Source organism: Phascolarctos cinereus, unplaced genomic scaffold (assembly GCF_003287225.1).
Source record: "Phascolarctos cinereus isolate Bilbo 61053 unplaced genomic scaffold, phaCin_HiC Scaffold_4;HRSCAF=312, whole genome shotgun sequence".
NCBI classification, from domain to species: Eukaryota; Metazoa; Chordata; class Mammalia; order Diprotodontia; family Phascolarctidae; genus Phascolarctos; species Phascolarctos cinereus.
Window position 1 is genome coordinate 59,566,540 of NW_027555847.1, and position 13,499 is coordinate 59,580,038.

The window sequence follows — 13,499 nt, forward strand, 5'->3', positions numbered from 1 at the left end:
AAAAGGTCTATGGAACGGACCATTGGCTTGGCTGGTTGCAGGAATGGAAACACTAAAGACAGGATTAATTTTGGCACACGGGGCACCTACCCTGCCAACATGTGGTACAGAATAAAGTTAGAACACAATGTGTATGGGGAGGGACCCACCATAGGGAAGAGCAGTTAAAAATTCAGAGTCTTTCTCCTTCTCTATACCTGGGCCATAAGTTTAAGTAAAATCCAATGCTCTGATTATTCCACCTAGTATCAATGATGAAGGAAGACAGGAGTCATCTGTGATATGGGAAATTCAAACACATCATCTCTCCCATATGAGTAGTAATAGCTTTAATGAAAGAATAACTGATTTAAAAGTAAATTATCCTAGACTAGTGAAGTATAAATAGAGCTCTGTTTTATAAATTTGCTAGTTCTTCTCTGATGCCCCAAACTGAAAATAACCTGTTTCTTTACATAAAATGTATTCTACATTCATTCTCACGATTAGATTATAAACTCATTGAGGGCAGAGACAACATCTAAAAATTAAAATCCAGGTAAATACCATAACACCACACTATAGCACCATGGCTCAGTGAATGTGTCCTGATCCTGAGCTCAATGAGTCTGTTCCTTAGTGATTAGAGCCACCCCTGCTTTCATCTAGTACATCTTGCTAGGCATTAATGCCACACATGCTTAGAGTCACAGTCTGATTCTGTTGCAAGTTAAGCAGGTCATGTACACACCACTTTTTAAAGTCAACCCAGCTTTCCAGCTGTCTGCTTCCACTGAACATACTGCCTAGGGTCATATCACTTAAGGCAGGAATCATAAGCCAAGCAAGGCTGAGATCAGTACTGCTCTGAGACCTCCAAGGAAGATCTAATTTAATAGCCTGTGCTCATTAACACCACGCAGAGGAAATGTAGAGCTGAGAGATGTGTGTCTTCAGATGACAATTCAGGGTAAAGATGTCACAGCATGCTTGCAGTGAGCAGGTGCATTGACTACAGCTCATGAGCTCCTTTCCACCTAAATTTCAAAGCTTACCTCACATTATTTCTATGCATGAAGATGAAGATTTACATCAACCTTGCAAACAAGTATACATTTATATACAACCTACATTCTTTCTCCCAGAGGCTTCTTTCCCAATAAAATATTATTAATTTAAAAAACACTGTCCTAACTTCACTTGACATAAAACACTTCAGAGGTGGGGGACCAGTCCTCCATCATATTCTATGCCACTGTGAGCTTTAAAAAGAAGGGAAGAAAAGGGGAAAAGTTGGAAGGGTACTCAACCACTTGTAAGTGGGGGTACAGGACTAAGGTTTCCAAAAAAGATTATAATTCAAAATATTTCTCCCTCTCTGCCCCTGCTCTTATTCACCTCCGAAGACAAAATAAAACCCACCAGGCCTTGGGAAAGTGAGGGGAAGCAATTCACAAATATGAATGTTACATGCTCTGGCTAAAGAACCAAATGTAAATATATATAATCTGTTTTCCAGCCTCTACAACATGGTTCTGATGTGCCAAAAGTTCAGAATTTATCAGTTAAACAAGCATACTTACTTTTAGATGTAGAATTAAAGCATCAACGTGGACACAGATCTAAATTCAGTTCCACATCCCATCCAACCTAATCGTCCTACATCGCCCCTCCCAAACAACAGTACCAGACTAACTGGCTACTCCATTTACTAAAAGTGCAGTTGCATCAAGATTAATGGTAATACGATCGTTTAGGATCTGAAATACACATAATCGTTTGCGACAGTCCAAATGAAATTTCACACCACTTGTAGCTGTTCATTTATTGAACCTAGATTTCATAATACATCGTGGATTAAATAGTTTAAAACCATTTGACATTACTTAAATTTCACATAATATTGAAAACAGTCTTGTAATTTTATTCTTTGGACCAAAGTGAAAAAAAATTCAAGCATTTTTCCCCCTAAGGTGAGATGTTTTCTCATACTACAGGGAAAAATGGCTTCAGGTGTGTTAACGATATGAAGAAATGCATGAGTAAGAGAAAATCACAAGTCAGGTCTCTAAAAGGGCGGGAGATAAAAAGAACTCCTAGAGAAAATGGTTTATGGAGAACACTACCTAGACAGTGTGTAGTACTGTCTGAAGCTACAGCCCGACTTGCTCTCCAAAGTGCCAAAGGGCAAACAAATAAGAATGGAGAGCATTCTTATGCTACCTGACAATTTGATCACAAACTGTCAGGCAACAAGGCCTCTGTGTTGTACAGAATTTGTATGGCAATGCACGCACTCAGATAAACCTACTGAATATCTGAACACCTTATCAGAAATATTTCCATTTCCAAGTCCAATTCATAAGAGGCCTGCTGTGAATTCTAGGTTGATCTGTTAAAATAGTGCGGTTTTACAGTCAACTTTACTTCTGGGCAAACTTTTTATACAAATAACACAGTTGAGAGACAAACACAAGTGGCAAATAGGAAAGCTAATCGTGGCTAATTGAGTGACTCATGAGTTCCTTCAGGAAGATGTTCAGTCATCTAAACTGGAAAGGGAGGGGTCCTGACTCGCAAGGGAATCATCAGTCATAGCTCACCTCACAATAGGGTTCTGAGCTATGACGTCAAGAAAGCAGCGCCACTGCTTTTCCAAGGAAGTCAAAACTTGTTAGGCAAATACCCTGCTGCTATGCCATTTTCCTTGTCGATGATCTTTCCTGCAACAACCAAAGAAAAGTCCTGTATCTTTTCTGAGCTCTAACATATTTGCTCTGCTTCTGTTTTACCTGAGTATATTTAGGTATTTTTAAAAACTCTTCTACTGAGAAAAGTATACATGACAAGGAAAACTATAAAGCAGCAGGGTCTAAGCTCAGCAACCCTTCTGAGAGATAGTCAGTCCCGATGACTTTGTAATTTCCATAGTTGTGAAGATCTGTTTAAAAAAAAAAAAAAAGAAAACAAGGTGTGGGTATTATTGGTATTTTAACTCAGAGAATATAAATTACATTTGTTTTGTCTCTCAAAAAATACCTGCTGGTAACAGTTAAAGCAATTATTATATTTTTTGGTATTTATCAACTAGCTTTTTAGACCATTTTTCAAACGTGCACGGAGGTCAGTACAACATTCTTTTGTTTCTCTTACCTCACCACAGGTAGGATGGATGCCAATAGTGTCATCAAGCAACTGCTTGGTGAGGCCACATTTCATTGCAGCTGCAAAGCCCTGGGTAACCTCACCAGCACTGGGGCCAAGAACATGAAATCCTATCACCCGGTTCTTTATGAAAAACAAAATTAAAAAAGCCCTAGGTTAAAAGTCTGAACAGCAATGCCTTCACCATGATTTCAAAGCTGGAGTGTACATAAAGCTTCTACTACAGAACAATACTCCTATTTTGGAGCTGTGTCTAGGACATTATCATGAAATGGAGCTGCTGTAAGAATCAGTTAAATGAGGCAGTAAATGCACATCTAGAGTTAATTTGCTCTCAAATTTACCAGAACAAGCAATTTAACAACTGCACGAAGGAGTTCATTAGTATGATGTAAATTTTAGAATTATGCTCAAGTGCTACTAAACATCAGCATAACAAATCAGAATCAAAGTCCAGCATCAGAATATTCCTAAGAGGCTGATATTACAGCAAGTTCAGGGGTTACTGGCCAAGGCTCCAGACAGAAAATACGCAGAGCTCAAAGCAGAGCCTCCAGCAGAATTTTACTTAATTCTCCAGCCAGGTGTCTGGAGGCCATGGGTGCAGTTGTGCACAAAGACTCTACATTCTTCTCTCAGGAAATTTTCCAGTGAAAGTGTTATTAACTTTCAGGCTACTTTTCTTTTGATTATTCTCAGATTCCATTCATCCATTACTAAATTAGATGACTAAATACTCACTACTAAACTAGATTCCTAAACACCAAATGTGTACAACAGGCAGAGAAAGACATAAAAGTGGGCAAAATAGGACAGCTCTTGCTGAAATCTGGGCTGGGCTGCATTGTGAAGATTTGTTTAAATGATCCATCCTGTCATATAGAACTAAGTCTGTTTAACATATAGATAACATAGTATGCTGTTATAACATAAAATGTCAAGCACTCAACTGGACTGCAAACTCCTGAAAGATAGGAACTGTTCTTTTTCCCTTTTTAGAATTAGATACAATCTGTGAAAATCTTGGCAACTGGCTACATTAACTCAAGAATTTTTGTGACTTTTTAAAAAAGGGAAATGGCAGAAATCCTATGTTCCATTCCCAGCTCTGCTCCTGACTAGAAGCATCAGCTGAAGCAAGATCCTTTAATTCTCTGGCCCTCAGTTTCCTCCTCAATAAAAAGACAGAATTAGATATCTCTATGGGCCCTTCAGCCTTTCACTCCTAAGCTCCCTAAGCCAGAACAATTCACTTTAAAATGCATGGATATGAGACAAATCATGAAGTACCCACAGTGTGCCATCAAGAAGGCCGTGAAGGCGTCTTTTATCAGAGTGGTGAGAATCCACAAAGAGTGCCTTCTAAAGCACATGCCCCAGAGATAATGCCATTTGGACATGACTGTTTGGAAGGGATCATTTGCATCCCTTCATTACAACTGTGCTCCTTTAAAAAAAACGAAACAAAAAACTGAAATTACAGAAAACTAACATTTGTAATGCTTTGCAAGGCATTTACCTTATTTCTGACATTCCAGTGATTCTAGAGGAAACTGAGGCAGAGAGAAGGTTAAGTGACTTGCCTAACCATCACAGAGCTACTAAGTTTCAAGGTCCAGTGTTCTAAACACTGGGCCACTGAGGTCTTTGTCAAACAGAAATTAATGTCCTGATCTTGAAGCAACGTTCTTTAGTGGAAATGGAAAAAGGAGGATGTGGAACATAAATGAAAATGGATGTCACATAAAAATGCAAGGTATTGTAATACACCCTGTATTATAAAAGGATATAAAGATATAAAATAAAAATATAGTAAAACTTTTTTTTTACATGGAGAATGATAAATTGACTACATGTTTGGTAAAGCAACCTCTCCCCAACAACACAATGCTCATTCAGTTATACTCAATTTTCATCACTTGTTACTACAAATACCCACCAAAGAAGAGTTTTTATGCTGAAAATATAAAATGGAGCCAAAGATATTATTTTACTATAAAGCCAGTATTGACATTTATCTAGGACTTCCTTCTATCTTCTCCTTTACCCGACAATGGAATCTTACTACTGAAATTATAAGTAACCTTTAGGTCAACTCTCAAAAATCTGTATTCTTTTTGGGTTATACAGTTAATTTTTAAGCCTGAACTTCCTATTATGCCTTATTCGCCATCTTTTAACTATCCAACAATCACAAAACAATGGCAAGTCTGGTCATACAGGACTTTCACAGCAAAGAGGCTCTAAGAAAATTGAGAAAGACGTCAGATACTAGAGATGTCCAGTGTTTAATGACCCCTTTGTTTTACCTGTAAAGAGGAAGCAGGGTTTGGAGTGGAAATTGTTGAGGATGCATTGCTAATTAATGGCTATTTTATATTCTCTGGCAGTATGGGCAAAGGGAAGGAATCCCAGGGACAAAGTGATGGCCAGGGTAAAGCAAGAACACAAGCTCAAATTATACTCCCCTCCCAGTCCACCAATTAGGGACTCATTTCCTGGTTTAACCTTCAAATGCCATCAAGGGAAAGCTAAACTTTATATATGCTTCAGTATAAATAATTTCAATCAGATAAGCAGATTTCCAAGCCCCAACATTCCACAAATCTACGAGCTCATTATTTATATAGGACAGCACACCAGGAAGGAGAATTTTGATTGGCATAAGAAAAGAGGACAGGCCTAAGACAGAAATTATGGCCAGAGGGCAATGTGAGGAAACTGCATAGGAATTAGGAGCTGTTCAGAGGAGTGAGGTGTTAAGACAAAAACCGATTTTGCAATTTTGCCTACATAGCATTTTTGCCTGGGGGCTTGGAAGCACCTGGTATGTACCAATGCCAGTTAAAATGTCAGGACGAGTTTGGAAATTGCAAGCCTCAGCTTCTCCCAATTTATCCTGGACTTCCCAATCCAGACTAGTCTAGTCCTGCCTCTGGTCAAACAGGTATCTTTCCATCCAATCCCCACCCATCCCTGGAGAAAAGGGAGAAACTTAACTAGCCTTCTTTCCCTTTACCATTAGTAGACGTAGATCAAATGAGGTAGGGTCTGTTATCTTATGTGCTCTATGGGAATTAGCAAGTTTAAAAAAAATTAAAGATCAGAACCCAATAAAATACACTACACCAGAAAATATGAACACAATTTCTATTTCTCCTTCGTGATTCAGACAGCATTTCATAATGTTGCAGGGTCTCAGGACCATCATCAAGAACATCCTTTGTCATGGTACTGAAGACATACACCAGTGTCAGGCAGAGGAGAACTCTAATTAATGAGTGCCATAGCACTTAGTGTCTAATTGCTCACTGAGCAGGAATCACACACCATCTTGTAGTTGTAGTTGTCTTGTACACAAGTCTCCACAAGATATCGACTGGGGGTCCTTCTCTGTATCTCCAATGTCTGCAGAGTAGGTGACTCCATAAATGTTTGTTGATGAAAGTGTTAACAGTTTCCTGTGACTTTACTATTATTAGTATAGGCAAAAAAGCAGGTAAAACTACTGCAAGAGAAGAACTTAATATGAAACAAATCTTTGTTCTTTCTAGACTATTCCAAATGTTTTCCTCCATATTAGGAATCTTCACTTTTGTACCTTGTGCAAATGAGACCCTTTTCAAAGTTCTTCTGTAAGAACAAAAATTTACTTAAAAACAAAATCCAAAGCCACAAGTGATATTAGCTGATGACTAAACTTCTAAAGATTATGTCTAATTTTAAAATGCAAGTAAGAACACCTTTAAAATGAAAACAATTACAAGCATATGACACTATTAAGCATCAATTATATAACTTGTCATTTTCTCAATCAGCCAGATAAACATTAATTGAATAATTATCTGAATAATAATGTGCTTTGCAATCAAATCTCTTTGTAGTTCATCACCAAAATTCAGATTTCACGAATGAAAGTTAGCCTCTCAAGGTTATTAATTCATGTCCACTTCTAATACATACATCATCACGTTTATTGCAAATTATCTTTCCAAAACAAGTATTGTCTTCTCTGCCGGCTACTGTCCATTCAAGAGGCCAGAAAAAGGTATGATATACCTAGAAGAGAATTGGGGGAAAAATTTTACTGTGGCAGAAAATGATTTACTTAAATTTAATTTTCTTGTAAATCTCCAAGAAAAACAAGATTCTTTGGGGGGAAAAAAAGTGTTACAAGTTTACATCCCATAATCTAAATCGCTTAACTTGTGATTTAGGCCCGCATCCCTCCTGATATTACAGATTCACAATTGTGCAGACTTTTTTTTTTTAGTTTCTTACACTAGTTTGAAGACACTCAAAAAATACTTGATTTGAAAATAGGTTTAGAAGAGTAGAGGAAAGTAACTGCATTTTTAATATATCCAGTGGCTAAGATATATTTAAAATTCCTCACATCATATTCCAACCCCTAACCTATATTAAGGCATGCATATGGTGGGCACAGTCAACAACCATGAGCTCTGTAGAGCCTTCAAAAAACCCAAATTTTCTCTCAGCAAAACTGTCAGTTGTTTGCTAAGAGTTACACTGATTGAAGAAAAGAAGTTGGGATATTTGGGAAGAGGGAAGACATCAATCAGTTCACTACCCATCTTCAGGTGGTCTTCTAAACAGTCATTTCAGAAACAAAAACCCACTACAGGGTGGTAAGCAGATGCAGCCTGTGCAGAAATAAGCAAGAGGTGATGCATTGATTTTATTCTGACTACTTGGGGGATGTGCAATTAAACTGGTAAACCAAGAATGAGAGTTTCATTTTGGTGGCAAAATCTTTTGGGGTAGAAATCTGAAATTAATAGGAGCACTGAGTATCAGAGTTGAATGACTACAAAACATACTTACTTATACAATGTATTCATTTATATACTGCATTTAGTCATGGTTACAAACTATTAATAGGAGAATCCTTTCAGAAAAGTTGTTTTACATTGAAGAAAAAATGAGAGGGGACTGACCTGTGTAGCAAACCTTACAAACTTCAAATCTTTCAGAACCCCAGACTTGAGGCACCCACTCTCTACAAAGGCAAACCTGCTCTTGGGGTACTGCTTGACAAACTCACCTTTCCCATGCCTACATTTTTACCTTCCTGTTCCTCTTTTAATTTCCAAAAGCTTAAAAGCTAAGTTAAGTATGGAATATCTACTATCAAGCTTTCTAAGACCCAATTAAAATTCCATCACAATAAACTTAGTTCACTTAATGAATATAAATACAAATCATATTCTCTAAAAAAGGGGTCTCCAAATGGAGGTGCACAAGACAATCTATGAGGAAGAGGAAAGAAGTAGGTAGATGCTAGAATGAGACCCTACTGGAAGAGCAATGGGAATCCTCTCTACAGGGCAGCATGTGAGGCAATAAGGAGAAGGGCTTACAGATTGGGGGCTCCTATACCCAAAGGGACCGGCACCATTCCCCCCATGTAGTAGGGGATGGAATCTCACAGAAATGAGTAATCACTCAATTCTCAAATTCATGGCTGAGGCAGGGAGATGATGATGACAGAGCATTCTCAGTATCAAGGAAAAGGGAACCAAAAGTTCCACCCCATAGGAACAGAACCTGGGGAAGATGACAGCAATGGTATCCAAAGGCACCAGGCTTCCCTTGAACGCACCAAGCCCACCACTACTCCCCTCCTGCCTCACCTGGGTTCACGTGCCCAGATGTGTCAAAAGCGGGGCGAACATACCCAGCCCACACAACAAAGAAATAAGGTCAGGCACATACTTACATACTTTTGTACTGTTAACAAATAATAAAAAACTATGTTAAATCCTTTATGTCATTGTCTTAAAATGTCTTGTTTTGGACAAGTTTACAATGACAATATAGCAATACAATGGTACACACACAGGATCTATAAATTATGGTTACCTCTAGTAGGACTGTGAGTTCAAAAATGTTCCCTGAGAGGGGCATACCATTTTGAAAACTACTGCTGTAAACCTAATTCCATATCAACACGTATCTCCCCCCAACTGCCTCTCCCCTTACATCCAGTAAGTTTCAGTCTCTCCGCCAGCGTTATAAAAATGACCCTGCACCTCCACAACACTGGAGTCCAGATAACACGTCCCAGGAAGTGGTGGCTTGGCCGCCAGCAGTTCTCTACACCAGAAATTATCTTGTTAGATTTTTTTAAAGTTTTGTCATTCAAGTACGCCCTTCCTTCTCCCCTACCCAGTGACCTTTCCTCAAAGAAAAAACAATTAAGCAAAATCAGCCAACATAAAGACCACACGTCACTGTGTGCCATATTCTACACCCAGAGTTCCCCAGCCCTCTGACAAGCCGAGGGAGGCATATTTCCATATCTCATTTGCGTGCTAAAATTTGGTCATTGTAAATTACAAAATACCAAAATCACTTTGTATTTACTCTGTAAATGTGTATTTGGGGGAAGGGAGGGAAAAGAAGGAAATAAGTATTTACATAGCACCTACTACGTGCCAGGCAATATGGCACTTTACAATTATTATCTCATTTGATTCTCACAACACCCTGTGAGGTAAGTGCTATTATTATCCCCACTTTAAAGATGAGGAAACTGAGGCAAATAAAGGTTAAATAACTTTCCCAGAATAACACAGTTATTAAGTGCCTGAAGCTGAATGCAGATGTGAACTCGACTCCAGGCGCAGCACTATACCCCCTGCACCACCTAGATACCTACTTACTTATCTGTGTGTAGTAGGAAAAAACTCTTTGAGGGCAGGGACTATTTAGTTTTTGTGTTGTGTCCAGAGTACTTCTCACAATCTGCAACACAGTAGGTGCTTTATAAATGTTTGTTGAAGTAAACTGGAAATATTTCCTGCTTAGAGAACTGAGAGATTTAACTGCTCTTCTGTTACAACATCAAGCATTAATAACTCTCCAAGTCTCCTGACCTGATAGACCTTTAGGACAGTCCAAATTCCTTGAGAATAGGGTATATGAATGTATGGAACATTACTGTGCTATAAGAAATGGTGAAGGGGATAGTGCTGAGAACGCTGGGAAGACCTTAAAGTATTGATGCTAAGTGACATGAGCAGAACCAGGAGGATGTCACAGAGTAGTAACACTGAGAAAACAAACACATTTGAAAGACTGAAGAACCCTGATCAACACAGCGATCAATCATGATTCCAGAGGAATAACGATGAAGAACATTTTTGCACATGAGTAATATGGGAATTTGTTTTGCTTAACTAGGCATATTTGTCAATGGTTTTGTTTTTCATTCTTTTCCCCCAAGGTGGTAGAGGGAGAGGGAGAGGGAGAGAGAGAGAGAGAGAGAGAGAGAGAGAGAGAGAGAGAGAGAGAGAGAGACAGACAGACAGACAGAAAGAGAGAGACAGAGACAGACAGGAGGAAGAGGGAAAAAAATCCTCTTAATTAAAAAAAAGTAAAATTTAATTTTTAAAAAGTCCTTCTTTTCATTTACTAAACAAAGGATGCTTTATTGGTAGCTCTTTTAGAAGGGGAATGTGAATTGTAGCAAAGCATTAATTATATAAAACACTACAAAACAACAAAACATTTGGAAACCATTATGAGCTAAAATACAATGAGGGAGGGTGCTGGCTAATTATAAATGAGATGTCCTTCAAAAGCTAATGTAATTAGTCTTACCTCAATATTATCTTTTTTATATAATTCCATGGCTTTCTCTTCAGATAATCCACAGCAACCATATTCCAAAGGAGTAAACACTGTAGTTGGGACATTAATGTAATCACACTAAAAGATAAAACACATACTCCTTTATTTCATAATCCTTTAAACAGCAACAGAATCTATGTGTAAGCATTTATATTTGAAGCAAAAACATGATTTTAATTCAATTTAACAAATATTTATCTCAGTGCCTACTATATATCTAACAACTCCGATCCATACTGTGAAAGCTACAAAAGAAGCATATGATATGATCTCTGTCCCTTTCAGGAATGACAGTCTTAAAAATGGGATGAAATTTTAAAACACTATTAAGATATAATTTGAAATATAGAAAAAAATCATGAGGGCAGACTCCCCCAAATTCAACTGTAGGATAACTTAGGATGAGATAGCCTGCAGTTTCCCTTTTCTTAAATGAACCTCCTTTTTCATTGAAAATACAAATTAATGGTTATTATAAAGAAGACTTCTGGGGAAATAAGTTACTTGAGAGTAAATTATTTTCAAGCACTTCAATCCTTTACACTGATTTGCATAAAAACTGAGAGATTAATAGCAAATTACCAGTCATTTTGAAGGAGGTTCTCTTAGGCCTTCTACTCGCCTGTTGAGTGTGTTGTGTGTACACACACAGTACACACACACACAAGATTGGGATGTCCCCCAATTTGCTGTAGTATAGTCTCTTAATTTATAGTTCAAAATCTTTTCTCTCTCAAAAAGTTCCTCTACATTTGCAACAATTGCCAATGGGATATAGATACTAGTGAAATCATTTCAATCTACAATGTTAACCCAAACTCAAAGCATTTTGATGTCAACATATTAACCCAACCTCAGAGAGCACATATGCACTTACCTTTTCTAACCGTCCCCCAAAAAGTCTGCGTGCCAACAGCTTTCCTGCTCGTATAGCAACCGGGGTGAGCTCTGGCTTATCCTCTAACACATCCCCAATAGCATAAATATAGGGCACATTGGTTTGTTCCTCATCATTTACTGGTATTTTTCCCGTCCTAAGTTTAAATGGATAAAATTTTTAAAAATTATGATTGAGCTCATGTTAATGGAATAAAAATACATATTGTACTTCATAGATTAATTGGGCCCTTCACACATCCTATCTTCTTGGCACTCTTCCCACAAAGAGTTTAATGCCCATTAGGCACTAACAAGAATGGAAATTACATTTCCTAAGCCACCTGCCTACCTCAGAGTATACCAATTCCCCAGCCAATAAACCCCAAATGCGAAGGGGGTGGGGGGTCAGAAAGAGAAAAAGATAATAGAAAATGAACTAAATCGGTCCCCTATCCATAGGAACAGGGTGTCTGAATCTAGCCCCACAAACAAGACCTCTGACTGGTTAGTTTTCTAATCTCAAAAAGAAGAGACACCAGCATTATCCACAATATCTCTTGTCAGATATTAGCCATACACAATAACTTCAAATGACTCAAGCTTCTCTATTTACAGCCTCAACAAATGGTGAGTCATTGATCATCCAACTAAATGGCACATCAATCCTGCCAATGTTTCCCGGACTATCTTCAGACTCTCTCTACAGTCTGTACCTGAGAGTCATCTTGACCACATAGGATCCCATCATATCATACTGCTTGGGTATCTCCTAGAAACCACTGTTAGTAGGTAATTGTACTTCCATAACGGCTTTACTATGCAAGACTACAGAATAATAAACACTCGATGCGCTCAATAAAGGCTTAGTACCTATAAAAGTATCATGATTATCAGTAATGATGTGAGAACAGCACGTTTTTTGAAGACAAACTTAAAAGATTAACATTTCATGGCAATTTCACACCTTACCAGTTTAGTGCTAATTTCCAAGTAGCCATCTGTAATGAAAATGTGTTTTGTGCCAGTAAAATATCAATAAGGTCATATACACTTACTTCTCATTGATTTTGACACCAACCTTCTCCAAGCCCATTTTCCTTGTGCAGGAGTCTCGACCAATGGCTAACAAAACCTATATATTAGATAGATATGATAACTACTATGTATAAACCAGATAGATTTTAAGTTATGTTCTGTACCCTCTGTTACTCATTACCAATAGTTTCATTAGCTATTAAAGCTCATTTTCCCCTGAATAACTTGAGAACTCAGATTGTCAAGACTAAGAATTCAAAGGTAATGGCAAAGCAAAAATATGACATTGAGAATAAACTTTGCCTGGCCTGGATGTTTTGGTTATGATGTGCAAGCAACATCCAAATAGTTACTCAAAATAACATTTCATAAGCACAGAAGGTAGGACAGAAAGAAGCACAGACAAGCAGAACAGCTCTGAGAGCCACAAGCTGAACTTAGGATACACTTCACAAGAAAAGCAGGCTCTCCATAACAGACATCTGCAATTTCACATACAATCCATTTGTGTTCTTCTAGGAGTAAGGAAATGGTGTTTAAGTTCAGAATAAAAATATGTTTAAGAAATATTTCATGCCAATAGCTGAGGTAGCAATATCTGCTTTACCTCTCTAATGAATTGAAACCTCTTTAGTTTACAAAGACCATTACATTTTAAAATCATTCAAATAATTGTTTAACCAAAACACAAGACTGCATCTTATAGCCCAAGAAATAAATTCTCACTGTTAAATAAGGAAATAGAAAGACAAAGAAAAGTAGGGGATGGGAAGAAGCAGGAGGAG

At 37.8% G+C, this 13,499-nt stretch overlaps 1 protein-coding gene across 2 annotated transcripts in view; it reads right to left on the bottom strand.

The window, feature by feature from the left end:
* Positions 1–1,789: 1,789 nt before the first annotated feature.
* Positions 1,790–13,499, bottom strand: part of TXNRD3 (thioredoxin reductase 3) — a 33,673-nt gene continuing 21,963 nt past the window's right edge. For both annotated transcript variants that reach the window (XM_020981156.2, XM_020981157.2), the window contains 6 exons: positions 12,735–12,811; positions 11,678–11,834; positions 10,771–10,878; positions 7,108–7,203; positions 3,133–3,267; positions 1,790–2,920 (listed from right to left, as the gene is read on the bottom strand). In XM_020981156.2, coding sequence (XP_020836815.1) covers positions 2,858–2,920; positions 3,133–3,267; positions 7,108–7,203; positions 10,771–10,878; positions 11,678–11,834; positions 12,735–12,811 — 636 coding nt within the window. In that variant the 3' untranslated portion in view covers positions 1,790–2,857. The remainder of the gene's footprint in view (positions 2,921–3,132; positions 3,268–7,107; positions 7,204–10,770; positions 10,879–11,677; positions 11,835–12,734; positions 12,812–13,499) is intronic.